This window comes from Phytophthora sojae (assembly GCF_000149755.1).
Source record: "Phytophthora sojae unplaced genomic scaffold PHYSOscaffold_10, whole genome shotgun sequence".
Taxonomy (NCBI): Eukaryota; Oomycota; class Peronosporomycetes; order Peronosporales; family Peronosporaceae; genus Phytophthora; species Phytophthora sojae.
This window is the reverse complement of record NW_009258124.1, coordinates 960,429-986,344: the sequence shown is the minus strand read 5'-3', so window position 1 is coordinate 986,344 and position 25,916 is coordinate 960,429. Positions and strand designations below refer to the sequence as shown.

Below are 25,916 nucleotides of genomic sequence, written 5' to 3'. Positions count from 1 at the left end.
CTGGGAGGTACCAGCTTCATCAATGCTGACGAGCCCATCACTGGATCGATTGTGGCGTCAGTTCCGTGTCAATGCCTCCGAGCTGCGTCGCGCCGTGAATTGTCGATTCTGTAATCAGGCCAGAGACATCGAGAAGCGCGAGTTCCCCCACATGTAGATCGTTCCCAGTTGACGATCGGCATCTTCCGCCTCGGCGACGTTGGCCTCAAGGTCGGGCGTACACTGGAGGCCTCAGCCTCGGTTTTTAGACGATCGGGTTAAGGCGCCCTGGCTACTGGATCGGGAGGCGTCGAGCTGAAGGGGGCATTGTTGAGCGACGCAGACTTTAAAGTTGGCCATCGATTTGCAGCTGCACTGCGTGAAGGAATGAAGCCGGCCGCCCACAACGCCGGCGTTCGGTTCGTTCTGCACGTGTCTGCTAAAGCAAGGTGGATCAAAGGTGGAGTGGTGCCACGGTGGGCAGTACGGAAAGGACGAGCGCAAGGCAAAGTCAAGGTGAGCAAGACGGCGAAGACGACGGTGGCACGAGCGGATGACCGGTGCGTGGCGGACCTAGCTGCGTGCGAGCATCCCGAGCAAGCTGTGTCTTCAGGCAACATCCCCACGGAAGTGATCGCGGCAATGGTGGCCGCCGGTGCCAAGGAGGCCAAGGAGAAGAGAGTCGACGGACAGGACTTGCGCGTGCTGCAGGTTGACAGTGTGCAGTCGGAGGCGTGGAGCATGTACGAAGGCTGGGCCTCTTCGCTTGGCAAGATCGACCCCATGGTCCAGGCGCACTTCTTGCCGCCACCCGCGATGCAACGCACGCCCGTGTGCCCTCCGCTGGTGCTCGGCACTGCCATCCAGGACGAAGCCAACAGCATCGTGTACCACTTTGCACCCCTCCACATCGAGGACTTTGAAGATGGCATTCCAGCGCTGCTCGCAGCTGCTGCACCTCTCGCTGCCCCGCCAGCCCCGGTGAGCGCCCACCATGCACAAGTGGCAGTCACAGTGCTGCTTGGTGCGATCCGCTCCCCTGGACGGATTTCCCAGTGATCAACGGATTGCACACCGGACAATACATTTGTCACGTGCATTTCATGTGGACGACTGCAACTGTGGTCGTGCCAATCTTCCGAATGGAATGACGGAGCTGTTGAAGCGTACCGGTAACCAAGTGCAGCGCAAGCCATCAGAGCAAGACACCCGAATACATCCATCTCGCGCAACAACACGTCAAGAAACCGGCGACATCAGCAACTCAGAACTCGCGAGTTAACTTCGAGCCTCGCAGCAGTAAGCGTCTAGTTTTGAAGTACAGTAGTCGATTATTCAGCATGAGTCGAGTTTTCAAGACTTGTTTTGCTTCCCTCGTGTTTCCCTCGTCCTCAGCTTTACCGTCGACGATGTTTGCACGAGCACCTTGGATCTTACCTGCGAGCTTGAGGCTGCGGGTCATGGCGCCCACTTCCAGCACACGCCGCGCGTACCGGTATGTGAGCGACGCATCTCGCAGCGTATGATGAGCTGAAAGCCCACTTGGTGGTGCGGTGAAAGCTTGCGATCGGGATGTTGGCGTCCTGGCAGGCGTCCTGCGTCAGGCGGTGGGGGGGGGGGGGGGTTGAGATCATCTAGCGCACCTTCCACTGCGGTGCGCGGTGTGCGACGGCTTGAGGGATGTCTCCTTGAAGCCGTCCTTCACCTTGCCGCCGGTCAAGGCTTGACCTCTTCCCGCCGTCGGACCGAAAGTGGCTGCAGTACTACTATGTAGTGGCGAAACCCATGGGTGCTTGATTGGCCCGAACTGACCGAATTGGCCCCGGAGAGTGAAGCCGACGGATCTCTCTCATTCGCGAACAATCCAAGCCGAGGAAAGGTCGACGAGCAAGAGAGAAGAGAGCAAGCAAGTCAGCGACGATGAGCAAGTCAGCGACGATGAGCATGGGCAAGTGGAGCAAGTCGACGCAGATGGCGCCAGCTCGAGCTGATGACCGGTGCGTGACTGCGCGCGAGCACCCGGTGCCAGTTGTGCCTCGGAGCCGCGTCCACGCGAACGTGATCGCGGCAATGGTGACTGGAGGCGCCGTAAAGGAGGAACTCGACGGAGAGGACGTGCGGATCCTGCGCGTTGACGGTGTGCACACGGAGGCGTGGAACGTGTACGAGGTCTGGGCTTCCTCGCTTGCCGAACCCGTTGGTGATCGCCCACTCTTCGCCGCCAGCGGCGATACGAGGCACCGGCAGGTGCCCACATCGTGAGCTCGGCATTGCCCTCCAGTTCGAAGCCACCAGCATCATCAACCACTTCGCGGATGGCATTCCAGCGGGTCGTGTTGGGCCTCTGTCGGGCCCAGCGGCTATGACCAACGTCCGCCACGCGAGACTCGCAGTCACCGCTTTGCTCAGCGCGATCTGCTGCCCAGGACCACGCTTTCCAGCGATCAACGGATTGCACGTCGGACAGTACATTTGCCACGTGCAGTACGTTTGGCGCGGTGCGCTCGTCACCGTGCCGATCTTCCGAACGTGATGGCGGAGCAATCAAGACGCGCGCAACAAGGTGCAGTTCAAGGCAGCCGTCCGTTTCCAGAGTTCCATCTCCTGCCGACCGAATACCAGAGATCTCAGCCAAAACATTTGAACCGCTCACCGATGACATTGTCGCTGATATCAATCCTAAGCAGGGCCACCGCCTTCTTGAGCTCATCAAGAGTCCACAAAGGCATGCAGTAAGTGCAGAGAGTATCACCCAGCCTTTAAGGTTAGGCGTAACGGACGGAAGCGAGCGGTGTGGGCGCCCATGTCTGCCTGGGACGTTCTGTACTTCTTGTGGGTCAGAGACCTGAAAACCTTCGCGAGCACATTGTTCCACACGGTGTTGTACTTCTGCGAGGAGCTCTTCGTAAGCTTGGCAACGGCCGCAGCGTTGACAGGACCAGCTTCGGTGCTTGCAAACAGAATGACTGCGACGAAAACGACGAGGAAGGCTAGACGCATGGTGGCTGCTTTTTTATCTTCGCCTTGGGTCTTGGGAGCAAAAACTCTACTGAGCGATAACACCAGGGTCGTTAGCTTTTTGGGGTGGGAGTCCAATCCCAGCAGGCTTCCTTTACTGGTGCGGTACAACTTACATGTACTTTGCATACATGTATTTCACCGTTCAGATTCTCAATTTGACGTTGATGGCGTACATATCGGAATGACCCCTTACCGTACATGTACATACCCCTCTTGATAGAGCTGCGCCGCACGTACAGGTAGTTTGAGGAACCTCGTTTGGCATGTTGGGTAAGCGCTTGCGGTATTTTCTGGTTCTTGTCAACCGTTATCTCGAACGTGTTCCAGCTCTTTGAAGAACGGTTGCTCGTGCAAACCCGAGCAGATGTTGGCCAATAGCGTGCGATGTGTACTTGCTGCTGGCATGTTTAGGAAGTCCTGCACGGCAAAATGTTCGCTATAACGACACCTCTCATGTGTCCTACTTCTCTATTTCTTCAATACTGCAATGAGAGCATGCAGAATTTTAATAATACGAGTGCGTGGGGTGGGTATTGTTGAAAGCCTTGCACGCGTTGCGCTCACCGTGTATTATTATATTAATACAGGTATAATACAGTAGAAATGCAAGCGATCCTGTCGAGTGAAGTGCACAGACCCTTTTGTAGTTCTGCTCCAGCGTATGTTATCAGCGGCTATGCACGCAATTATACTGCTGGGTCTTCACGCATCTTAGTGCCTAGGAGACTACTTTTCACAACTTGCACGCTAATTCTGTATGATTCACATTGAAGTCTCGCCACGTCGTCGCGGTAAGCATACACCGGCGGGCGCTCGATAAGGATTTACAGTGTGTGTGTTTCCGCGGTACCAGTTTCTGATTTCGCTGTACCGTACTCGCACGACTCGTACGGTACAAGCACACAACGAGAGTGAGACCCATCGCAGACGCAATCAGCGTATGTAAGCAGCAATCAGAGCCGACATGTGTACCTTCAGCTTCAATATGGAGGCACACAGGAAAATCTCTTTCTAAAAGGCTGTGCCTCTACGCATACACCTAAAAAGAATTGAGCTTCCCGATAAGCTAATTTGAGTTAGAACAGAAACGCATAACGAAATCAAGACCAATATCATCCGATAGCTCAGCGCGCTTCTTCATTGAATCGAAGTTGCAGCGATTGCCGAGTTGTGGTCGTATTAAAATCGATACCCCCTCGGGTGTCGCCCGTACATTACTGTAAAAGAAGACAGGAAGCAACGTTATTAGTGCTATCTCCGTGGTACACCATCTTGACTTTCGAACTGGTTCATCTCCTAGGAAACCGGTACGAACCCGGTGCCGCTGGTCTGCGTTGTCACCGTCGAACATTTCTTTTTGCATGTCCCCGTCGAGCGCTTTGGGTACCCTGGAGTGACTCCAGGGACTCCAGTGGAGTCGGGCATTAAAGGCTAATCTACTTCCAGGAAACGGAAGTCCAGAACCAGTAACATAAATATCGAATTTGGTACGCTGTGATGAAGTGAAGTAAAGAGAACTAATTTGGGCGCGTAGTCAGCCGACATAACCGCTAATTCCATTTCATGTCAAGTGAAGAGAACGATTGAGGCGGATGGACTATTGCTCAATAACACAGGGGCAAGGTAAGCGCTTACATTTTCTACAAGCTGCAAACTGATCCCAAGCAAGATTATTTTGTATAAGCATTGCTGGCTCATATCCTGCATTTACACTTTTGTGGCGAATTACCTGGCCGATGGTTCGGCTGCAGAAGATACCCGCGGCTAGTAAGAACAACTGATAGGGGGATTTTCGTATAAACCCCTTTTTATTGTTGCCGCGCGCGGCGGCATCTGAGTTCGACTTCAAATATTTTCGCGAAAAATGTCGTAACTAGGTCATCTTCGCGCAGTCGGCCACCAATATGCGAACGTGTACGTGCTATCGGGGCGGCAGGGCCATACATTTTTTTTGCGGCGACCCGGAGGGGTTATATTGAAGCACATAATATATTTGCGGACAGTTATAACGGATTTTACCGAATAATACCCGGACTACTATTTATTAGAGCCCTCGAAAAATGATCGGCTTTAACGAGGGGGTTTCTATTTGGGTAAGGGCTTCTATTTTATGGACTAACCGATAAACGATATCATAGGTGTGCAAAGGTATTTGGCACGCTTGTTTTAATACAGGCGGCAGTTAAATTCATCAATAGATTAAACGGAGTGTCTTTTGTTGCTGGTTTTAGTTTAGTAGAACGGTGCAAGTAATTGTTACTCTCCTCTACCACTAAAATGAACATTGTTTTGCATTGCTAGTATTAGTCTGATTGTCAGGACTAGGTAAATCCCAATATCCGTAAAAACAAAGGTTGAAAGAAATACTAACTATCCAACCTTTGCGATTCTTGACTCTAAATCACAGGTGCATGGAATCTAATTTATGTGTTGGTAAGCGTAAAATAGCTGCTAGGTCGCCGAGGTAAACAACCCACCTGAGTCCGTTGAATTTGTTTAGTCCCATTTTTGCTCAATCCAGTACTGATGGTTACATAGTGAATGGAGATAAGAAAATAAAACCGTTGCAATTGGGGAATATTGTTTTACTTACTAGCGTTGAGCAAAATCTGTTTTTGTTGTTCTCAAGGGACTATCTTTATGAACTTCGCGAGTATTTTCACATATTCTTAGAACAAGAGGTATTTCCTTCGTAAGTTTTTGTTAGCGTTTTTCTAGTTAGTAGCCCGGGTTTGTACTAAATTATTTAATAATCCGGGCTTATATATATTCAGGGCTTCTACTTCTAGACTGCAAAGTCATTTTCACCATCGGGCTTTTAATAAATACAGGGCTTGTATTCGGTAAAATCCGCTAATAATAATTATTACCACAATAGTTGATCAAAATATAATAACAGTTAAATATATTATACGGCTATTATCTAATTTTCAAATATTACAGTAATTATAACGGGTAGGTTGGATAAAAAATCTGGGGTCTTACAGCATTACCATGCAAGTCTAAGTTAGTGCGTAAAAATCCTTCGAAGCGCCGACACCAGCAATATTTCTTTTTAATCCGCAGTTTTTTTTCAATGTCAATTCAACAATTTTAATTCAAACTGAAATTGTTTACCTGCGCGGTAGAAGCGATGCAGTTCGTACTCAGCAAATCGCCCCGCCACTTCGACATTCGCCTCCCAACTTACACTATAATATGCCGCTCGACCTCGACCTGGTGGACGACTGCGAGGCCTTCGAGGCCGCTCTGCACTTCGTGGACGAATACGTCGAGACCGTGGAGGAGGGTGTCGACTCTACCGCCCTCAACATCGCGCTGGACGGTCTCCCGTCTCCCAATGAGTTGGCACTATCGAACACGCAGTCGGACGCTGTTCAGCCCACCTCAGCGCCTCAAACAGCCCCCAAACAGCAGTCGAAGTACCACAATGAAACTCGCCCACAGTCCAGGCACTATGCAGATATCTTGCGTTAGGAGACACGTACGATAACATTCGACCAGTTGGTTGGGTCAGATGAACACTTCATCAAGTGCCGAGGTGAAACGATGGAGGAATACGTAGCCGTGATGAAGAAATGGGCTACAAACCCTACCGAGGTGGACTACTGGGTTCCCGCGACGAGCTCGTGTGAAATTATTGATGCGGTTGCGAAATGTGAGCTAACGAATTATGATCCAGAGGAGAAGCCCAGTGTCGTCGAGTGGTTTTGCTTAGTGCAGTTGGCGGATGGTTCTACACAGAAGGAAGATTTTTAAATGGGTCTTATGCAGAACAGGTCTTGGTTTTGATCATAGCGTACTTTTTCTATGATCTCGCGATTGGATCACATTCGCCATGTTTTGACGACAAAAGCCACTTCACCGTAGACTACGAACGCCCTCGAGCTCACCGCAGTGGCTGCAATGGCGCTGGTGGGTACCGGTATCACCAAGTTGCGAGCAGCTAGGTGATGCGGGGTCTTCCAGCCCTGATCGTCCAACCCGCTATGGACCGAGCCTCCTCTCCACCCAGGCTGGCAGAGCGAGCTGCTGGACATGGAGCTGGAAGATACAGCAGCAGGCCACGGCACGCCGGCGTAAGGCGCCCGCGGCTCCCTCGAGCTCGTCGCTGATCAAGTCGCCGCTTGCACGAGACAACTCCTCCGCTCCAAGAAGAAGGTGGGCGTGGGTGCGCTCGTCGTGTGAAGCGCGGCACGCCCCTCGTGATCGAGAGCCGCCGCGGCGGAGCCCGTCTCGATGCTTTCGATGTCGCCCGAGCCCGTGGATGTCCATCCTGCAGAAGGAGAATCGCAGGTCTGTGGAGCTCACCGTGGGCACCGCGGCGCTCAGGTCCTGCTACGGCAAATGACACCCGTCTGAATTTCGCTGCGCTGGCGACGACTTCGGCGTGTGTTGCGCCCTAGGCCCGTGTTCCCGTACGACGGTCAGAGGTGGCAGCTACTGCTTCCCCGCTCACGAGCTCTTCGGACGGAGACAAGGCGTTACGAGTCGTAGCCTACGACGCCGTCTACGGCGACGATAGACGCGGACAAGATGAATGGAGCATGAGGACACCAAGTCCATGACGGCGGTCGGCCGGCCCGCCCACGCCCGCCATCGCCGCAGCATTGACCTCGAGTATTCCACGACAACTACAGACTCAAGTTCGCCCACGCTTCGTGCAGCTCGACATACTGTGCTGTCCAAGCTCTACGACGAGGATTCGGAGTGGTGGGGAAGACGCAGTTCGCCTCGTTGATGAGTTGTAGGTCAAGTCTCGCCGCACTCCCAAGCTCTACATCAAGGCCAGCACGTTTTAGGGGCACCCGTGCGCCACTCCGCGCACCCGCTACAAGAAGGAGAAGGATAATTCGTGGCACCCAAGCCCGTGACTGCGTATAAGCTTCGCCAAGCACTTCTCGTCGGTTGTCATATTCGCTACGGAGGGGATAAGCTGCAACGCGAGGTTCGTGCAGGCGAATTCTTCACCCTGCAGAGCGCTGGCATCGCATGGGAGCGCGAAGCATGTCAAGCGGCGTGAACACTGAGGGTTGGCTGCCATACTGCTCGAAGGCGCTCGCAGGAGCGACTAGACCGTGCTGCCTTACACGGTAGCGTATAAGTCATTGCTACGTCCAATGCATAGTTTACATATCGAATCGAATACAGTTGCCTCACTATATAAGAGAGCCCATCATGTAAGGTTACCGTCTATGCATCTTGCTGCGACTACCAGCTCGATAAAGCAGCAAAATACTGCAAATTGAGGTGCAGGCTTTAAGAAATGACTAAAGACGTGATTGTAAGGCATCGGGGCCTTGCTACTGCATAATGTCTGCTCATTCAACGTAGACCACCTTCATCTACAAGAAGTCCTGCCATTACTTGGCAGGGCAGAACGTTGAACGGAGCATGGAGAAGAATTGTCGTGTCATGTTCCACTTCTGTGGGTGTTTGGTTCAGGTCTACCGATTCGGTCTCATAATCAGCATGTTCAAATCCCAGACCTGATCTGCATAAGAACCAAAATAAAGGCAACCACACAGAAATTTGATGAAAAGGTGTTGTGGGAGTTTGTGAAGCCATTTCTAGATGCGAAGAAGCACGTGTGCTACATGATGCTTCTTTTTAGCGAAGACAACATCAGCGGTAGTGCAGAAGATAAGCAGTGGAGGTTCCGACTGGATCCTGAGAAGATCACGATGATACAGTCAAGGAGCAAGTGCTGCCGTATGTCGCGACATATAAGTCGGTTATCTGAGACGGGTTTTTGAAGAGCATGTAGATGAGCTGTAGATGTTCGTCCACTCTTGCCGTCGACAAGAATGCGACAGCGGTATGGCAGATATTGCGTCATCCATGTAAGCACAACTTTGGTTAGCAAGCTCGCAGAAAGTGTAGCTCTCTCTTGCGAAGAAATATATAAGGTGTGACTATGTCACAACCTTCTCAACTTGGCTCCAATTCCTTTATTAAAGGCTCCGCCATGGTAGGGGGCCTAAGGAGGTGTTGAGGGCCAAAGTACAAATATCCTATCATCCTCCGACTGCCTCGTAGACTGAAGATAGAAAGTAGTATTCATTAGCCGATACAGCAAGTAGTGCTCGCAAAGCTCATGGTCTTAAGCATGTGCAACATACACAGGGGTGTGCTCCTTGATTTTATCCATTTTAATTTCTTCAGGCTCCAGTCGGAATCTCCACTTTTTATCTTCTTTGCTGTCCGTGCCCATGCCAAATCCACTATCGCACAGAAGCACCATGTAACACACCTGCTTGTTTGCGTCTAGAAAGGGTTTCGCAAACTCCCAAAGGACCTCTTCGTCGCACTTGCATTTCGTGTCGGTCGTCACCTGAAGAAAGCAAATTCGCTCCACGATAGACCCGACCTTGGCTCTTTCCACTGAATCGCTCAATAGTTTCCACTTCGCTGCAGCATCAATTGCTTCGCACACGCTGGATTCAGGGATCCAGTAGTCCATCTCGGTGGGGTCCGCAGCCCATCTTTTCATCACCGCTACGTGCTCATCTATGCTGGTGGTACCTTCACGTTTGACTTGTAGTCGTTCGCTCGAGTCGAATGTTATCGCACCCGTGTCCTCGCGCATGATGTCCGCATAGTTCGTGCACTGCGCCCGATTCACATTGTCATATTGTGAGTTCTACTCTAATTTTCCGAGCGGGGCGGATTGAATCGACCGTGGCGACTTGGGTTGACTATGGCCGCCCGGCTATGCCCCCTTGACACCCTACTAAGTACGGATTGGGCTTGACATGTGGGCACAGAACAATATGTTTGTTGGCCGGCGATTCGGCAAATGACTTGATGTTTGTATTGGTCGGTTGCCCAAAACCGACACGATTCGGCAAATTTGGCCGGAATTCACAATACTTCAAGTAGGATATACTCGCATCGCGCGGGCAGCGCGCATAAGAGTGGAACAAATACTGGAGCGCGACACCTTGAAGATGCCCATCGTTCATCTCTTTCGCCGTTACGACGAGCTTTTGGGAAAAAGCTGGGTCCCACGTTTCCTATCAGGTGCCGCATAACCATCGCCGAAGTCACACACGGTCTCCAGAAACACGAGTGGATATAGTGTTGCGTGTTTGCTGTATCCGTTACCCCCATCATACGAATGCGGTCAATCGCCTGTGAATTGCATCCGCTTGTACTAAGCAGTGAGTCGTAGTTCATAGAGTTCAACTCGTGCAACGCGTCAGCGAGATCATTTTCATCCGATGGTGGCAGGCAGAAGTCACGAACATTTCCGCCAGACACAAAATACCGAGCCGCTACATCTCGCTCGTCCGGACTCGGAAATTCTGCGGCCATACGCTGCAAGTCGTCATGCCTCCAGTACGGCACCAAGCAGTTCACCTGTTTAGACCCACCTTGGCCCTTCTTCTCAAACTGCCTAGAGGTTGCTAGCACCGTATAAAGGTTGGACCAGTTTCTAGCGCCGAGCTGTTTCTGATCCAAACCGTCAAGACAATACCAGCAGCCGGGGAAAATCGTCCTCCCATTCAAACGGAGCGACTTGTACACCTCGCCATCCACGTCGATCCACTCGTAGTACTTGCCTTCGTCAAGCAAACGCGTCGTGGCAAGGGTGTCGCCTCTAGTATTCACACAGCAGTGCAATACAACCGACACCTTCTCCACAGTTGCCAAGTAGCAACAGATCAAGGCCAAGATGCAGCTCTTGCCTGTTTCTGGGCTCCCCACGAAAATGAACTGCTTCTTCGAGTTGACGCTCGTATCCTTCTGCTGCAAGAAATTCTTGAAATTCTCCAACACACACCGGATTTCTTTGCGCACGTAAAAGCTGGGGCCGGTAAACTCCATAACGTTCCCAACCGCTTCGATGCCCTTCACTTTTCCGCAATCGCTGTCATCCCACTCGAACAAGTTCACCAGTTTTCCAGGTTGCAGCAAGTCGCCAGAAACATCACAATTCTTCAGCAAGGTCTGAATACAGATCATATTGGAATGGTGCAGTTCGTTGTCGCCTTCTCTTAGCCTATTCAGGCCCCTCGGAGACAAACCCACCAGCACGTGAATTTGACATTCGCCAAACTCGCAGCCGCTCCCGAAGATAACAGCGTCCTTGATCTGTATTAAGGGGCCCATGGCCAGAAGACCTCGTGGGCGCCCATCCGTACCAAGCGCAACGTCGTACGCTTCTTCAAGATTCATCCACTCACCGCTGAGTGTCTTCCCGACGAAGAGCTGTTTCCGTCGATTTCGATGTAAAACGGGGCGTACTTCTCTCCGACGAATGCACAGAAGAGCAGCATCTCTCCAGAGCGATGACAATCACCAACGTTACAAATAAACTCTTCGGGGTCGTAATTCTCATCGTAACCGTCAGATCCTCCAGAGTCGCCCCAGTCGTTGTAGTCCAGAGTCACTTGGTGTCCGTTGTGGCCTCCGTAACTGAAATGGTCGGGTCTTTCATAGTTGGCGTGATACTCATAACTTTAGCGCTGGTAGCTAAAGCTCACGCTCTCACGACGGTTGTCAATATGCTCGTGAGAATATCTCTCAGATCCATAGCGCCCTTCGCTTGATGTAGCTCATCAGAATTCTTTCTGATAAATAAAGGAACGGGGCGCGATTGGTTCCTGTGGGGCTCAACTGGCGAAATACGTCGTCACGCCGTAAAAATGTCATCCAACAAAAAAACGTGTCACAAATTCACTCTTACAAAAACCAAGTGCAAACTAGGGGATGGCTCAAGACTCGCCTGTCATTCCAATCTGTATTAAATAACTGTCAATCAATCAAAGGCGTCAAGTCATGGCCGCCCTCCGCCTCGAGGACGAGGACGACGCCTTCACGGCCGCGCTGTGCTTCGTGGACGAGTTCATGACGGCGGGCACGGACGAGGCCGCTCTCTCTCTGGCGCTTGAGGGGCTGCCGGGCTCGTCCCCCACGGACGCCAGCGCAACGTTAGCTCGAGTGGACGCTAAGCCGCCCAAGCTGCCGCCCAAGAAGCGCAAGGGCGAGGACAAGGGCGCGGACAAGAGCGGGGCCAAGGCCTGCAAGACGTCGCGCAGCAGCACGCGCAACCGGGTGCGCGACCAGGAGCGCCGGGAGCTGCTGTACCTGAGGGAGAAGGTGGCGGACATGCAGCAGAAGCTGCAGGCGCTGCAGAAGACGCGCGTGCCGGCGCTCACGTCGGGGAAGCAGGAGATCAAGCAGCCTAAGAGAGAGAACCAGCAACAGGAGATGGAGGATGAGGAGGCTCCTGCGGTGTGGAAGGAGATGGCGAGTCATCAGCTGGAGCAGAGACTCAAGTCGGAGAGGGAGAACCGACAGCTCAAGGTCGTGCTCGAGGGACAGATCAAGATTGCCAAGAGCCTGGAGAAGCTGCTGCAGGCGCGCGCTACGACGAATGTAAGTGAGGGGGTGGAGGGGAGGGGAAGAGGGGGGCCTCTATTGATGTTTTTGCTGTTGTTGTGCTTTTTAGGCGATTGAGAGCTGTTTGGGGGACGGTCAGAGGTTGAAGAGGATGCACATGTCCAAGCCCGATCGCTCCGACGCGAGTATCTTCAACGAGTTGATGGACGGAATCGATGCGGCGTACAAAGAGGTGGACACGGTGTTCCACGACAACGGTCTGGACACGAAGGAGTCGTCGTTCAGTGATGCCGAGATGCACGAAGGAACAGACGGCGTGTACATGAAGATCTTCGCGAGCAAGGTGCTACCATTTGATGTGGCGTCCACGGGTACAGCGGCGTGGCGATACTTCAAGCGGTCGCTGGAGCACATGCCGTTCCGATTCCTGTATCACAAGGACCTTCAGGTAAGAGCGTCATTAGATTTCGTTGTCAGGTTAACCACCAGTGACTGACTGGTTGTGTTAATGCAGAACATGGAGACGACAGAGGACACGATCATCGAGAGCTTCGGCATGGAGTTACACGCGAAGGGCACGCAGGCCGACTACCGCGTGAAGCAGATTGTCCGCCGATATATCGAGGAGTCCCGTGTCGTGATCGTATGGCGATCCTACATCGACCCAGTGAGTTTCGCCGGCAACCCAGTCCGTGGCGCGGAGTTCCAGGAGAAGGGGTACCTCGTGGTGCGTCGTCCTCGAGCCATGTCTCCGCGGTTTGCACTGCTGCAAACGTGCTACCTGATCTCACCCGCTCTGCCCATTCGCTCGCTCTCGGACGAACGCGCAGTCACAGGCGAGCTCACGGACTTTGTGCTCAGCGGCACAGAAGCCAATGTGGCCTCGTGCCACCAGATGATAGAGAACATTCTGTTCAACGAGGCGATGAAGGCGCACAGCAACAAGTAGGCAGGGACAACGTGCTGGGTATGTCCGTAACATTATTATTTTATCACTTGGTCGCAACGACCAAGCAAACCAAAGGAGAGAGCCTTCTACTGCCCCATCTTGTCCACGAGTCGGAGGTCCGAGAAGGCAGCTTGAATGACGTCCCGGTAGCAGTGCGGGTGCGAGCGCTTGTAGGCTTCAAGGAGCCACGCAGTAGCTTCGTCCGACTGCTTGGTGAGCGTCTGGCCGCTGTTCTCCGTAAGACGGAGAGCTTCACTGGCGTGTTTGATGCCCAGAGTGCTGACCTCCCAGAGTCGATCGTTCGCCACCTGAGCCCGACCAATGAGCTCCAGCACCTTGTAGATCCCTTGAGCCGACGTCTGTTCAGCCTTGGCAATGTCGATGGAGATCCCCTTGCCGCCGATGTGGAACTTGATCTCACAGTCGCGGTCGACGTGACCCGCACTCTCGAACTTTACGTGGGTGATCTTGTCGTCCTTGTACTCGTAGCGCTCTACAAGTTTGCGAGTGGTGGTGGCATTCTCGCCTTCGAGCTTGATGAGAGCCATGTTGGTGAACGTGAACTCCTCCTTGCAGGAGACGAGGGAGAAGGCGACGGTCTCATTTGGGAGAAGGTACTCTGATGCTTGGCACTTGGAGAAGTCCGCCACGATCTTGCAGACGTCCGCAGATCCGGTGATGTCGCCCGCAAGGCCCTTTACCAGTGAAGCCATGATGCGTTTAAAGTAGTGCGGTGATGTCGAAGAGGAGGTGAATATCCGAATGAAGGATCGCGTCTTGGTCGAACGGACGGCACTTGCCTTTTGGGTATCGATTTTACTGATCAACATGGATACACTTTTAGAAAAAAAATCCAGCTCGTTTTGAAGTTTACTACGCTGTTCGAGCTTACCGCTCATGTGTGTCGAAACAAAATCCACTATGGTAGCGCTACTTACATGATACCAGAGCAAGCGATCAAAGACAAATTAGGTGTGCGAGACGAGCTGCACGTAAAACAAATTAACCGATTGATGCCACAACTTGCTACTCTGCTGCATGTGTCGCTACTCAATCGTACGGATATGCAATCTTCGAAGCTGCTTTCGGGTCCTCCGTACACTTACCGTCGATGCAGCCATCTCTGTCTCCCCTGCAAACAGCCTGCTTAGTTAGCGAACTTGTTGACTAGGTGAAGGTCCGAGAAGGCGGTCGGGATGACCTCGCGGTAGCAGTGCGGGTGGGTGCGCTTGTACGCTTCATACAGCCATCCCGTAGCTTCGTCGGACTGCTTCGTGAGCGCCTGGCCACTCTTCTCGCCAAGACGCAAGGTCTCACTGGCATGTTTCATGCCCAGAGTGCTGATCTCCCACAGACGCTCTTTCGATCGTTGCGCGCGGCTGATGAGCTCCAGCACCTTGTAAATGCCTTGAGCTGCAGTGACTTCACCCCTGGCGATGTCGATCGAGACCTCCGTCGTGCCGATGTGCAGCTTGATCTCACAGTCTCGGTCCGCGATACCAGCGCTCTCGAACTGGACGTGTCTGATCGTGTTGTCCTTGTAATCGAGGCGCTCCACGAGTTTGCGTGTGGTGGTCGAGTTTTCACCGATGAGCTTGATCAACGCCATGTTGGTGAACGTGAACTCCTCCTTGGCGAAAACCATTGAGAACGCGATGGTTTCGTTGGGCCGACGCCTGGCACTTGGAGAAGTCGGAGACAATCTTGCACACGTCTCCAGAGCCCAGGAGATCACCGGCAAGTCCTTTCACCAGAGAAGCCATGATGCAGTGGTTGAGTGGTTCAAAGCAGTCTTGTGGAGGCGATAGCTAAACGCACAATGAAGCGCTCGGCTTACTTGGTCCAATCGACTTGAGCTCACTTGACTGGACGGACGGGCTCGTTCGTCAGTGCAGCTTGGAGTGGACATCGGGCCCTGCAACATTTTAGAGCTTTGCCTGGAATACCAAACCTCCACTGACGATATCATACTACGTAGTACATCACTTGGACCTGGGAACCAATCTGGGTTTTGTCGAACTGGTAGTATCCTAGTGCAGTAAATAGGATCTCCATATATTTCATGCATATCACATGGGAAACATCTCACCTTCGTACACGCATCTTGCTACGCCGCTTACACCTTCTTCTTCTTCCAGCACTCTCCCCACCAAACACGACTTCCACGAGGTTCGACCTAAATAAAATATGAATCAAGCAGGTCCTCGCCATATCACACGGCTCACGTGCCGCCGACTTACCACAGCCGAACCGGAGGATTCGCGCGGATGGAGTCGGCGTTGAACTGGGCCAGGAGCTTGGACTTGTTTTTAGAGAACGCCGCGTACGCATCCGCCTCGTAGCAAACGATGCCAATCGTCGCCGTCCAGTTGGGCGTGGAGCGCATGAAGCGTTGGATAGCACACAGCGCAAACCACGACGCAGTATCCACAGGCAGGGAATTGTTGCCCGTGGAGATGGACGTCATGGCCACACAGCTGAGATTCTCGCGTCGGATACAGCGCAGCACGTTCCTGTACGTCCGTTGCAGCTCTTTCATGGGGTGCGGCGTAAGTTGCGCTGGCCCAGAGCAGTGGATAAGCTTGTCCACTCCCGCGTTAAACCCCGGGGTCACGTATGCTTCCCCAAGACGCAAGTAGGCATGTAGCGCGCCCACGTGGGCGCTCAGTCCGCGTCCCGCACGGCCGTAAATCACCGCCGCCGCCCCGGTGTGCGGGTTGGCCAAAAGTGACCCCGTGGGGAAGGCCAGTCCATCAATTCGTTGCTCCCCCACCGCCTCAATGCGCCCGATATCTCCTCGAATAATCTGCACACGGGCGTTAAACTGCAGCAATTCCTCCACCGAGCGCAGGAAGTCTTTCAACTGCGAGCCAGCCAGATTCAGCACCTTCTGACTGGGGACGCCCTCGACCCAGCTCACACTCAGCTCCTGACTCACCTCCCGAGCAGCTTCAGCTTCTGCCTCAGCGGCCACTGCAGCCACTTGGCGAGCACTGCGGCCAGCTCTAGGTCTTGGAGGAGGAACCATCACGAATGCTTCGTCATCATCTTCTTCGTCTTCATTCTCCACATCGTCTCCAACCATGGAATCAGCGTCCTCCTCCACCTCCATATCTCCCTCCAATAGCTCAATAAGGTCCGGTTCTTCTTCATCGTCTCGATCCATCGGCTGATCTTCTTCTTCTTCCTCTTCAATCTCGTCTTCTTCCTCTTCACCATCTTCTTCTTCTTGATCGTCACTAAACTGCTCCACTGCAGGCAACTTCCCTCCGAAGTGCGTCTTCTGCAGCTGCCCCCAGAGCTCCTGGTTGGTTAAAATCCCGCGCCAGGACTCGTCGACGGCCAGAACCTCCAGAAAACTGGCGAGCGACGCCAAGTCCAGCAGCGTCAGCAGGCTGCGCAGCAGCATCTCGACGTCCAGGACGCGGCCGATGGCATTGGAGGAGGCCGCAGACTCTCGCAGACACTGGCGCTTGGTCGTGACGCCGTCGACAGGTGCTGGGGCCACGTGGTTCAGCTGAACGGGAACGTTCTCGTCGGTCGGCGACGCCATGGCTTTGAGGACTTGAATATTGAAGAATGAAGAGAAGGATAGTCTTGAAGCGACGCGATTGGACGGAAAAAGAGGCGAAAGGGCGGATTGTGATTGGATAGTCAGATCTGATAATAAGGCTATTGAAGATTCAAGCGAATGAGTCCCGTGCTGACGTCTGTGGCGCTGGCTGCGCACGAGGCTCTGGGCGACTGCGAGGCTCTGTTGCTGCTCGTTTCCTGCTTCATCAACTACTCGGGGGCCTGCCGGAGCTTCAGCAAAGCGGCGGGGCGAGGATCCGTGCACCTGTTGGAGTTTTTGGCGTCGCGAAGTGTTGCGGTGCGCGAGTTTGAGGCGGCGGTGCTTGTGGCCGTGAAGAACCGCGATCTGCTGGTGCTGCAATGGTTATTTGGGTACAGACCTGGTGCGAGGCTTTCGACGCGGGTCTTGGATCAAGCGGCGGCTTCAGGGGACTTGAAGATGGCACAGTGGCTGGTGGATCACGCCGCGCCTCGGAGCTTGAGCTGCTCGCAGCAAGGTGCCCTTTACGCAGCGGAGCGCGGTGATCTGGCCATGCTACAGTGGCTGGAAGAGCTGTTTTACTTTGAGTATTCGCCTCGTATATTGGACGCTGCAGCGAGAGGCGGATACTTGGAGGTCGTCGAGTTTCTGCATCGACAGAAGGCCAAGTGTACAACGAGAGCAATGAACGGGGCGGCTGCGAACGGACACCTCGACGTTGTGGAATGGCTGCATATTAACCGGAAGGAAGGATGCGCACAAACGGCGATGGACGGTGCTGCTGCGAACGGATACTTGCCAGTTGGTCAGTGGTTGCATGAGCATCGCGAGGAAGGCTGCACCACGAACGCAATGGACTGCGCAGCGTGGAGAGGCCACCTCGACGTCGTACAATGGCTGCACAGGCACCGCTCAGAAGGATGTTCAGGCAAGGCTCTGCCGTACGCTGCAGACTGCGGACATTTGTCTGTCGTGAAATTTCTGGTCGAGAATCGACTCGAGGGCAGTCGCCGCCTCGCTGTATTCCGCGCGGCCTCCAACGGCCATTTAGACGTGCTGCAATACTCGCTGCAAGCATTTCCAGAGGCCGCGAACGACATCGAGGAGATAATTGCACTGGCAAGGCAGTCCGAGCACTGGCACGTCGTGCAATGGCTTCAAGAACGCTAACGTGCACACAATCCGCACACAAACTGAACCGAACCCTGTGGTCCACGCCATCCATTCGTACCAAAAATTAGCCCCACCTTACTCAAGCGTTCAAAATTGGTCCCATCTGATTCCCATACTCACGCCCAGTCATTTCCAACATGGCTACCCTAGGTCGCTCCCGTCACCACAGTCAGTCGCCAAAGGATGCGCAGCTGCTGAGACCAAGCAAGGCCGTCCTCCTGCTCTAGCTCCTCCTCGCGATGCCGGGCTCTCACTCGCACCGCCAGATGGGCATCCTGTCCGTGGCGCTCATCACTTACTTCAACGTCAGCGGCGGCCCGTGGGGCAGCGAGCCCGTGCTGGCAGCCTGCGGGCCCTTCGTGGGCATCCTGGCCGTGATGCTGTTCCCGTGGGTGTGGTGCCTGCCGCTGGCGCTCACGTTCGCCGAGCTGTTCACGGCGTTCCCGACCGACGGCAGCTTCTGCAAGTGGGTGGGCGTGGCGTTCGGCCGACCCATGGGCTTCCAGGTCGGCTACTGGTCCTGGACCTCGGGCGTCATCGACAACGCCATCTACCCGTGCCTCATCGTGGACACGCTGCTGGCGCTGCTGCAGGGCGACAAGGACGCGGCGGACGGCGCGGACGGCGTCGCCTGGAGCGTCTTCGCCATGCGCGCGGCGTTCGCCGTGCTGTTCATGCTACCCACGCTCACCAGCATCAAGGTTGTGGGACAGACGCTGCTGGTCATGGGGGTCATGATCTTCCTGCCGTTTGCAGTGCTGGTGACTTACGCCACGCCGCTGATTCAACCAGCCAATTGGTTTGTCATCCGCAAGGACGTAAGTGCGTTTTTGTCACTGTTGCTGGAAAATCTGAGGAGGCTAATGAGTTTTTGCTGTTGTTGTGTGGTTTTAGCGCGATTGGGGAAGGTTGATGAGTGCGTTGTACTGGAACTACAGTGGTTTTGATGCTGCGGGGGCCTACGCGGGGGAGATCCAGTCGCCCAAGACGACGTACCCGAGGGCGATGGTGCTGACGGTGGTGATGATTGCATTCACGTACGTGCGGGTTTATTATTTTTGTGGGGAAGAGGGAGAGAAATTAATTGCATGTTATCATTGTTGGTTTTGCTAGGTATATCATCCCGTTCATTGCCATTTCGGGGGCGGACATGCCGCACTACACGACTTGGGACGACGGCTCGTACTCGGTGATCGCGCAGCAGATTGGCGGCACGTGGCTCTGCATCTGGGTGCTGATCTCGTCGGTGTTTGGCAACCTGGGGCTTTACGTCGCGGAGATGGCAAAGGACGGCTTCCAGCTTGCTGGTATGGCTGACTCAGGCTTGGCTCCACCCTACTTCGCCCAGTACGTGTCTGAATTGATGCGGGAATTGTACCGACTAAACTCTTCAGCTCATATTTATCTATTCTGTACGCAGACGTCACCCGGACACTGGTGTCCCGCGACGAGCAATCCTGCTGGCGTTCTTCATCATCGTGTTCATGGGCATGTTCGACTTTGACACGATTCTGGGGGTCGACAACTTCCTGTCGGCGCTGTCGTCGCTCGTGGAGATGAGTGCTGCTGTGCGTATGCGCTTCTCGCACCCCGAGATCGAACGACCATACCGCGTGAACCTGTCGGACCGCTCGTTGGTTGTAGCCATGCTGCTGCCTTTCACGCTGGGCGTGTTCATCATGATCAACGAGCTGACCAAGTCCTGGACCAGCTTCTCGCTCAACGTGATCGCGCTGGCGTTTGGCTACATCGTGCAAAAGTACATCGAGCGCCACCCCTACCACAAGTACCAAGAGATCATCGGCGCGCCGCTGCACCTGACCGATCTCTCTGAGGAACTCTAGCTAGACCCGTCTCCATGATAGAGAATAAACTAACCGTATTTGCTCCGCTCCAGCTTCACTTTAGGCTGTTGTCTGATAGACTGCACTACCTGCCTGCAAACTAACCCAACTAAGCAAAAAATGGATTCGATTCGAGTTAATTCTTCTTGTTCTTCTTGTCTTTCCTGACCTTCCTGCGTCTCTTGGTCCTTTTCGGAGCTGGTGTAGCAGGAGGCTCGGGCGTACTCACATACCCAGACTTCTTGACGATCTCGACACCTTCTTGAACGTGACCGATGACTTCATCCTCGAGTCCTGCAAATGGGAAGTCCGTGATAGGTTTGAGTGAGTACGCCCGGAGATAATTGATGCGTCTGCCGTAACACTTTCGAATGCTCGGGAACCATCGGTGATCCACGTCGCCACGGACTTCGTAGAAGCGCAAGTCTTGGTTCATGTTGTACTGCTGCACATACTGCCAGAGCTTCTGCGTGTTGTTCCCTTCCGGTAAAAACTTGACAATATTCCGATGCAGGAATGCAATCTCCCCGTTAGGATCGTGCTGTGCCATGGTGTTGCCGCAGAAAATGTTGAGATGTGGGGCCTTCAGTCCGGCACTACCTGCGGGTCGCTTGATCATGTGGAAACTGGAGTTGGTACGCATCCAAGCGAAGCGGAACAAATCCTTATCGCCCCAAAGCATGTCGAATTCCGCAGGTAAGTGCGGCTCAGTGAGTCCATAGTGCAGCAACGTGTGCAATGCCTTCGTATGCTTAGCTCGGTTCACCAGCACCTGGCCGCTCTCCTGCTCGAACATGTCGACGAAGGGGACACCCATGAGATCCCACAGGTCGCTGTTCTTCTTGGTCTTGAAGATGGTGCGGTTGGGCATCCAGTAGTCCGGCCAGAAGACTGCACCAGTCTCGTTGTAGACCTCCGTGGTGAATAAATGTGATGGATCACGCGCTGCAAAATTGTCGGCATCCAGCAGCAGTAGGTTGTCGAATGCGCTGTAGAAGACTGCGTACAGCTTGGTGTAGAACTTCACAGCTCTCGGGTCCTTGATGATACGCAGGTACGCGCCGTATTTCGTCGTAAGTTCCTGAAGAAGAGGGTGCGAGGTGTTCGTCTCCTCTTCTCGGTACCAGAGCTCGATAGGGAGCGTGCACCCCGTTGAACGCAGAGCCCGGATAGCGGCGTACACACTGAGGAACAACTGCTCGTACACCACGTAGGCGATACCCCGAGAGAACGACGAAGGCGGCTCCATCTTCTGTCCACTCACCACCACAGCTTTGCTCGAATTGTCTTTGGCGAGACCATTCTCCTGTAGGAAGTCGCGCTGGTTGTTCGCGAACGAGAGAGGGTATTCCGGCTTGTAGTCATCGGCCATGAGATTGTAGCGCACCAACATCGTTGCATTCGCGCAAGAATATTCCATTTGACTCGCACGGGACTTGCACTTCGCGGCGATGATGCGTCGTAGCTCTCCGGTCTTGCGGTGACGGTACTCACAGAAGCCCGAGTCCGATGGCAGGATCACCTTGTCGCATCCGGCATCTCTCTGTGACTTGAGATCGCCACGAGGAGAGCAATTTGCCGTCTGGCGCCAGGCCACACACTCGTACTCGTCCAGTTCAGCGAGGGTCTTGACTGGAGCCCAGAGCTTCTCCAAATTCAGGTCCGGCGTTGGCTTTGGCGTCTCCTTCGGTGCCCGCGCCTTCGTTGGTGCCTGAATGGACGGAGAAGGCAGCTCAGAACTCGGTAGGGGTGTTGGATTCGGCGTTGAAACAGGTGTCGGAGCAGGTGTCGGTGGCTTGGTAGGTGCTTCGGTCCTCTTTTCAGTCGGCTCTGGTGTATCCTCGGGGATTTCTTGCATGGGGTTGATGATGAAGTCGTTGTCTTGATCTTGAGACGCATCGGACGACGAATCGAGCGGCTCCAGCATCATTTTCGACGGTGCAGACGACCCAGAGCCGCCAGCTTGAGCCGTGAGCTTGGCCAGAAGTTGCTGGCGACGGACGATAACCTCGTGCACCACGCTGTTGATCTCGTGTTCACTCTCATACGAAAAGGTGATGACCTGCTGGCTGTACCAGCCGCAGGAAGCTGACAAGGTGAGCAGGAGCAGTACCGTCATCCATCCGACAATCCGAGGCTGCGACCGTCGCACGCCACGGGCCTCACCGCGAGCGTGCCCGAGCATGTTGGCAGGGACTTCTGTGTCGAACCGAGATTGTTAGACTGCGTCCTCTAGTTGGCTGAAGCTTCAGTCGTTTCACAAGGATCCGGTGACCTGTAGACTCTCAAGCCGTTGGAGCCATCCGCATTGAGAGCCAAAGTCTCCGCATCCCATGCCAGTCCCTGTCCGTTTCGCGCTTGGTGACGGTGTTTGGAAACGGACGCTTTAGGGCGGTATTGACAAGGAGTGCATCGATGTCTCGACGCTCTCTTGCTGGATGCACCGACGCGCGCGTACAATAGATATGGCTACACTCACTTCAACTTGGAGGATACAGCACGCGAGATAAAATGTTGTCACCTGGCATTTCGCCGCATACGATTAATTTTTTCATCTCTCTCACTCTTCCGGGCTGCCGGTGAAGCGCACTCGCTTCCTCGCTTACTATACAAGCTTGTAGTATATGAAGACCTGCCCTCAGCAGCAGGTCGTGTGTGTCTTACTGCTCCGCCGGGTCGGCTACGTCGACGACAGTCTCCCCTTCGTTGCCATTCCGCTGTTCCTCGAGTGTGCCGTCGATACGCGCCGCCTCCTGCACGAAGCTCAGCAGCCGCTGCTCGAGTCCGGCGAACGGCAGCTCTTTGATGGACTTGACCGTGAACGCGTTCTCGTAATAAATATCCTTGCCGTAGCAGCGCTTGAACTGCGGGAAGTAGCGTCCGCCGTTGGCGCCGCGGACGTCGTAGTCGTCGAGCGAGACCTCGTCCATGCGGAAGTCCTGGATGTGTGCCCAGACCTTCGCTTGGTTCTCGCTCGACAGCTTCTCCTGGTTGCGGTGCAGGAACACGATCCCGCGCTGTGGGTCGTGCTGCACCATGGTCACGCCGCAGAAAATGTTCTGGTCCGGCAGCTTGAGTCCAGCGGAGCCGGGCGGCGTCTCGATCATGTGGAAGGAGCTGCCCGTCTTGAGCCACGCGAACCGGAACAGATCCTTGTCGCCCCACGCCAGCCGCAGCCGCTCGAAGATGCTCGGGTTGAAGGCGTAGTACAGCAGTACATTAAGCGCCTTCATCTGCTTGCTCCTGTCGATCAGAACCTGACCCGACTCCTGCTCGAACATATCCACGGGCTCCAGAGCGAAGACCTCCCAGACGAAACTCGTGGGCTGGATGTTGAAGATGGTCTTCTTGGGGCGCCAGAAGTCGGGCCAGAAGATGGCCCCGTGTTCCTGGAACTGCGGCGTGTCGAAGAGATACGTCGGGTCTCGCACTGCAAAGTTGTCTGCGTCCAGCAGCAGAACCTGGTCGAACGCACTGTAGAACACGGCGTACGTCTTGGTGTAGAACTTGGTGGCTCTCGGGTCGTTGATCTCGCGCATGTACGCCCCATACTTCTCCGTGAGCTCTCGAAGCAGCGGATGAGAAGGGTCCGTCTCCGAGCGTTTGTACCACAACTCGACCGGCAGAGTGCACCCCATGAGCCTCATGGACTTCACCGACGCGTACACACTCTGCAACATCTTCTCATACACCACGATGACAATGCCCCGCTTGTACGAACTCGGTGGTTGCACTAACTTCTCCAGATCCGCTTGTGGCGGGGTAATCGTCCGCTTCACCTCGACTCCTCGTCGGATTTTATCCACCCAATCATCGTTCTCTCGCGGGGTCTCCTTCTCCTTCTCTTGCCCCGCGGAAATGGCACGTACCTGGTCGTCGATCAACTTTTGGCGGCAGTTTTCCATCGAGAAGCTTGGGTCGTGCTCGTACTCCGTTGCCTTCTGTCCGAACTGCAAGAAGGTGGCAAACTCGTCGCACCGGAACGCAACATCCGGACGCAGCGAGTCGCAGTGCATTTTCATAACCTGCTGCAACTCGCCCGTGGTTTTGTGTCTAACTTGGCAGAATCCGCTCTCCCCGTTGTGCACCGTGACGTTGCACGCTCTGTCGTTGTGCGGGTCCGCTCCGCCGTCCGGGGAGCAGTCGCGTTGAGCTTTCCACCCAACACACTCGTAGTTGCTCCAATCCGTGTCTGCTGCAACTGTTGCCGTTGTTGCCGTTGTTGCAACTTCCTCCTCGTCCGCGGGCTGTTGCATGAGCTCTGTCATTTGGCCGCGCAGGCCCGTGCTGCCCCCGTCGTGGTCGCTGTGGAGGCTGTGGACGGCCAGCCGCTGCAGCTGCAGGTCGCGCTGCTGGATGAGCGACGCCACGCAGATGAGCCCCAGCGCGCAGCTCATGACGATGAGGAAGAAGAAGGCGAACATCTTGTTGTGCTGGCCGCAGAGCGCCTTGGCGTCCCTGTCCTTGCTGGCGGCATCGTGGTGGTGGACGGCGGCCTTGGACAGCGGAGCGACTCGAGGTGGATCCGCTTTCTGCATCGCCGGACTCTAGGACGCAGTTTAAGTGGTGCTAACCCTTTAAGTGGTGCTAACCAACCCAGTTCCGGGTGAATCCTCCTCACTTCACTTGGGTCCTGCGGCAAGAAACGACGAGTGATGACAGCGATCATCGGCTCGCGCGCGAGCCAGCGGCAAGACCCAAGGTGGAATTTCCGCCCGCCCTATCTCTGTCCTGTCGTTTCAGGGTGCGTCAAGGCGGGCGCGTTTTCAGCCAATCCCCAAGCGCCAAAGTTTACCCAGCGGCCAATCGCGCGCGGCCAGCTTCAGTTTTCGGCCCCCAGCTGGTTTATGATCTGGATGTGGGCTGCTTGGTTCGAAATGCGCGGCTTTAACATTGGCCATCGACGCACCCTTATCAAAGCGTGCCCCTGTCACACGCTGCCACCGCTGTTCATGTCGCCGTGTCCTATTTGCACCGAGTTAGCATGCATAGCCCTCCTGCAAATAGGTTGCCGAGTTATTAGTTGTGGTATGTATCTCGTTTCGGGCGCGTTCTGGTCGCGTGGACCAGAACGGGCGGTGCGATGCCGGAACCAGCCACTTGTGGCGCCGTCCCAGTTCAGTCCTCCGGCTAGCGAGCCGCCAGCTGGGTTCGGGCTCGAGAGCTCGCGTCTCATGCCTTTCGCCGCACGTGGCGACAGCACGTTGGTCTCGTTGTGGGCCTTTTCGCGCCGTTCCGAGCCAACACGCTGTTTCAGCGGCGGCCTGGCCATCAGCGCGCAAATCGGAGCCGCTCTGTCGCGCGATCGCTCGAACCTTTGGAGACGAAGCGAAAAGCGAGCGAATCTTGTGGGCGGAGTCACGTGTAGCTGACACCGCCTGGGGTGACGATCGTCTGCCGGGTGTCAACCGAGTGCCACCGCTCGCACGACAGCAACGGGCCGCCATCGAGCTGAACCATCCGGACCGCCACGGCCGCGAATATTGTCGTTGCCAACAGGATTGATGAAGGATCCCCCTCCGCTCAGCTCAGCTGTGGAGCAGTGTTGAGTGCCCCTACATTCCACGCACGTAGATAGATGGGATAGATAGATACCCTTGCAAATCGACCTGCCCGCCATGCTCTATAGGCTCTATAGGCCCGCACGACTGGAGAAGCCGCGGTCAAGTGCTAGCGGCGACGGCATGACGGTCCATGGCGACAGACTCGCCGCCTGGATATTACGAGTGACCGACAACTCGACGCGAGTTACTGCGCCAGCCATAATTTTGGCACGCGCGCACGAACGCCAGGCGACAGTCTCCAACCGATCGGAAGTGTAAACTCCAAACTTGCATCCTTCTACTGACTGTACGGCACTGTGCTTCTGGACTCATGGTCAATTTTCATTTTGGTGAACACCTTCAATCCGCGTATTGTGCTAACCTTGCTAGAGGAAGTGTACCCATTTGGATATGCTTTGCGTAGTTTTGCTTTCGTGCGCTACGAATCTCCATCAGGACTGCATAAGGTAGGCTCTCTTGCCTTGAGAACTTGGAAATCGAAACTA

At 54.6% G+C, this 25,916-nt stretch overlaps 9 protein-coding genes across 9 annotated transcripts; 5 read left to right on the top strand and 4 right to left on the bottom strand.

The window, feature by feature from the left end:
* Positions 1-366: 366 nt before the first annotated feature.
* Positions 367-1,038, top strand: PHYSODRAFT_252314 (hypothetical protein; the record flags this gene model as incomplete). Its single annotated transcript, XM_009537205.1, has 1 exon — positions 367-1,038. The coding sequence occupies one exon, from the start codon at positions 367-369 to the stop codon at positions 1,036-1,038; it is 672 nt and encodes a 223-aa protein (XP_009535500.1).
* A 205-nt stretch (positions 1,039-1,243) lies between these two features.
* PHYSODRAFT_305730 (hypothetical protein) lies at positions 1,244-3,265 on the bottom strand (the record flags this gene model as incomplete). Its single annotated transcript, XM_009537204.1, is given in 7 exon segments — positions 1,244-1,562; positions 1,623-1,745; positions 1,792-2,103; positions 2,127-2,684; positions 2,732-3,094; positions 3,114-3,118; positions 3,209-3,265. The coding sequence occupies 7 exon segments, from the start codon at positions 3,263-3,265 to the stop codon at positions 1,244-1,246; spliced, it is 1,737 nt and encodes a 578-aa protein (XP_009535499.1).
* Positions 3,266-6,570: 3,305 nt separating this feature from the next.
* Positions 6,571-8,756, top strand: PHYSODRAFT_525260 (hypothetical protein; the record flags this gene model as incomplete). Its single annotated transcript, XM_009537203.1, has 2 exons — positions 6,571-6,694; positions 8,488-8,756. 2 exons carry the CDS (start codon positions 6,571-6,573, stop codon positions 8,754-8,756), a joined length of 393 nt encoding a protein of 130 aa, XP_009535498.1.
* A 347-nt stretch (positions 8,757-9,103) lies between these two features.
* Positions 9,104-11,282, bottom strand: PHYSODRAFT_339287 (hypothetical protein; the record flags this gene model as incomplete). Its single annotated transcript, XM_009537202.1, has 4 exons — positions 9,104-9,610; positions 10,108-10,953; positions 11,035-11,097; positions 11,190-11,282. The coding sequence occupies 4 exons, from the start codon at positions 11,280-11,282 to the stop codon at positions 9,104-9,106; spliced, it is 1,509 nt and encodes a 502-aa protein (XP_009535497.1).
* A 502-nt stretch (positions 11,283-11,784) lies between these two features.
* On the top strand, positions 11,785-13,297 carry PHYSODRAFT_525409 (hypothetical protein; the record flags this gene model as incomplete). The annotated part of the gene is made up of 5 exons (XM_009537201.1): positions 11,785-11,912; positions 12,015-12,150; positions 12,217-12,384; positions 12,458-12,796; positions 12,863-13,297. The coding sequence occupies 5 exons, from the start codon at positions 11,785-11,787 to the stop codon at positions 13,295-13,297; spliced, it is 1,206 nt and encodes a 401-aa protein (XP_009535496.1).
* On the bottom strand, positions 13,290-15,936 carry PHYSODRAFT_355894 (hypothetical protein). The gene has a single exon (XM_009537200.1). The coding sequence runs from the start codon at positions 14,194-14,196 to the stop codon at positions 13,384-13,386; it is 813 nt and encodes a 270-aa protein (XP_009535495.1). The 5' UTR covers positions 14,197-15,936; the 3' UTR covers positions 13,290-13,383.
* A 1,061-nt stretch (positions 15,937-16,997) lies between these two features.
* Positions 16,998-17,680, top strand: PHYSODRAFT_355892 (hypothetical protein; the record flags this gene model as incomplete). Its single annotated transcript, XM_009537199.1, has 1 exon — positions 16,998-17,680. A coding segment is annotated over exon 1 (369 nt), but the record flags the coding sequence as incomplete, so codon positions are not given.
* A 582-nt stretch (positions 17,681-18,262) lies between these two features.
* On the top strand, positions 18,263-19,881 carry PHYSODRAFT_549645 (hypothetical protein; the record flags this gene model as incomplete). Its single annotated transcript, XM_009537198.1, has 4 exons — positions 18,263-18,841; positions 18,918-19,060; positions 19,137-19,370; positions 19,444-19,881. 4 exons carry the CDS (start codon positions 18,263-18,265, stop codon positions 19,865-19,867), a joined length of 1,380 nt encoding a protein of 459 aa, XP_009535493.1. The 3' UTR covers positions 19,868-19,881.
* On the bottom strand, positions 19,833-23,643 carry PHYSODRAFT_288632 (hypothetical protein). Its single transcript, XM_009537197.1, has one exon. The coding sequence runs from the start codon at positions 22,050-22,052 to the stop codon at positions 20,004-20,006; it is 2,049 nt and encodes a 682-aa protein (XP_009535492.1). The 5' UTR covers positions 22,053-23,643; the 3' UTR covers positions 19,833-20,003.
* Between the last annotated feature and the right edge of the window lie 2,273 nt (positions 23,644-25,916).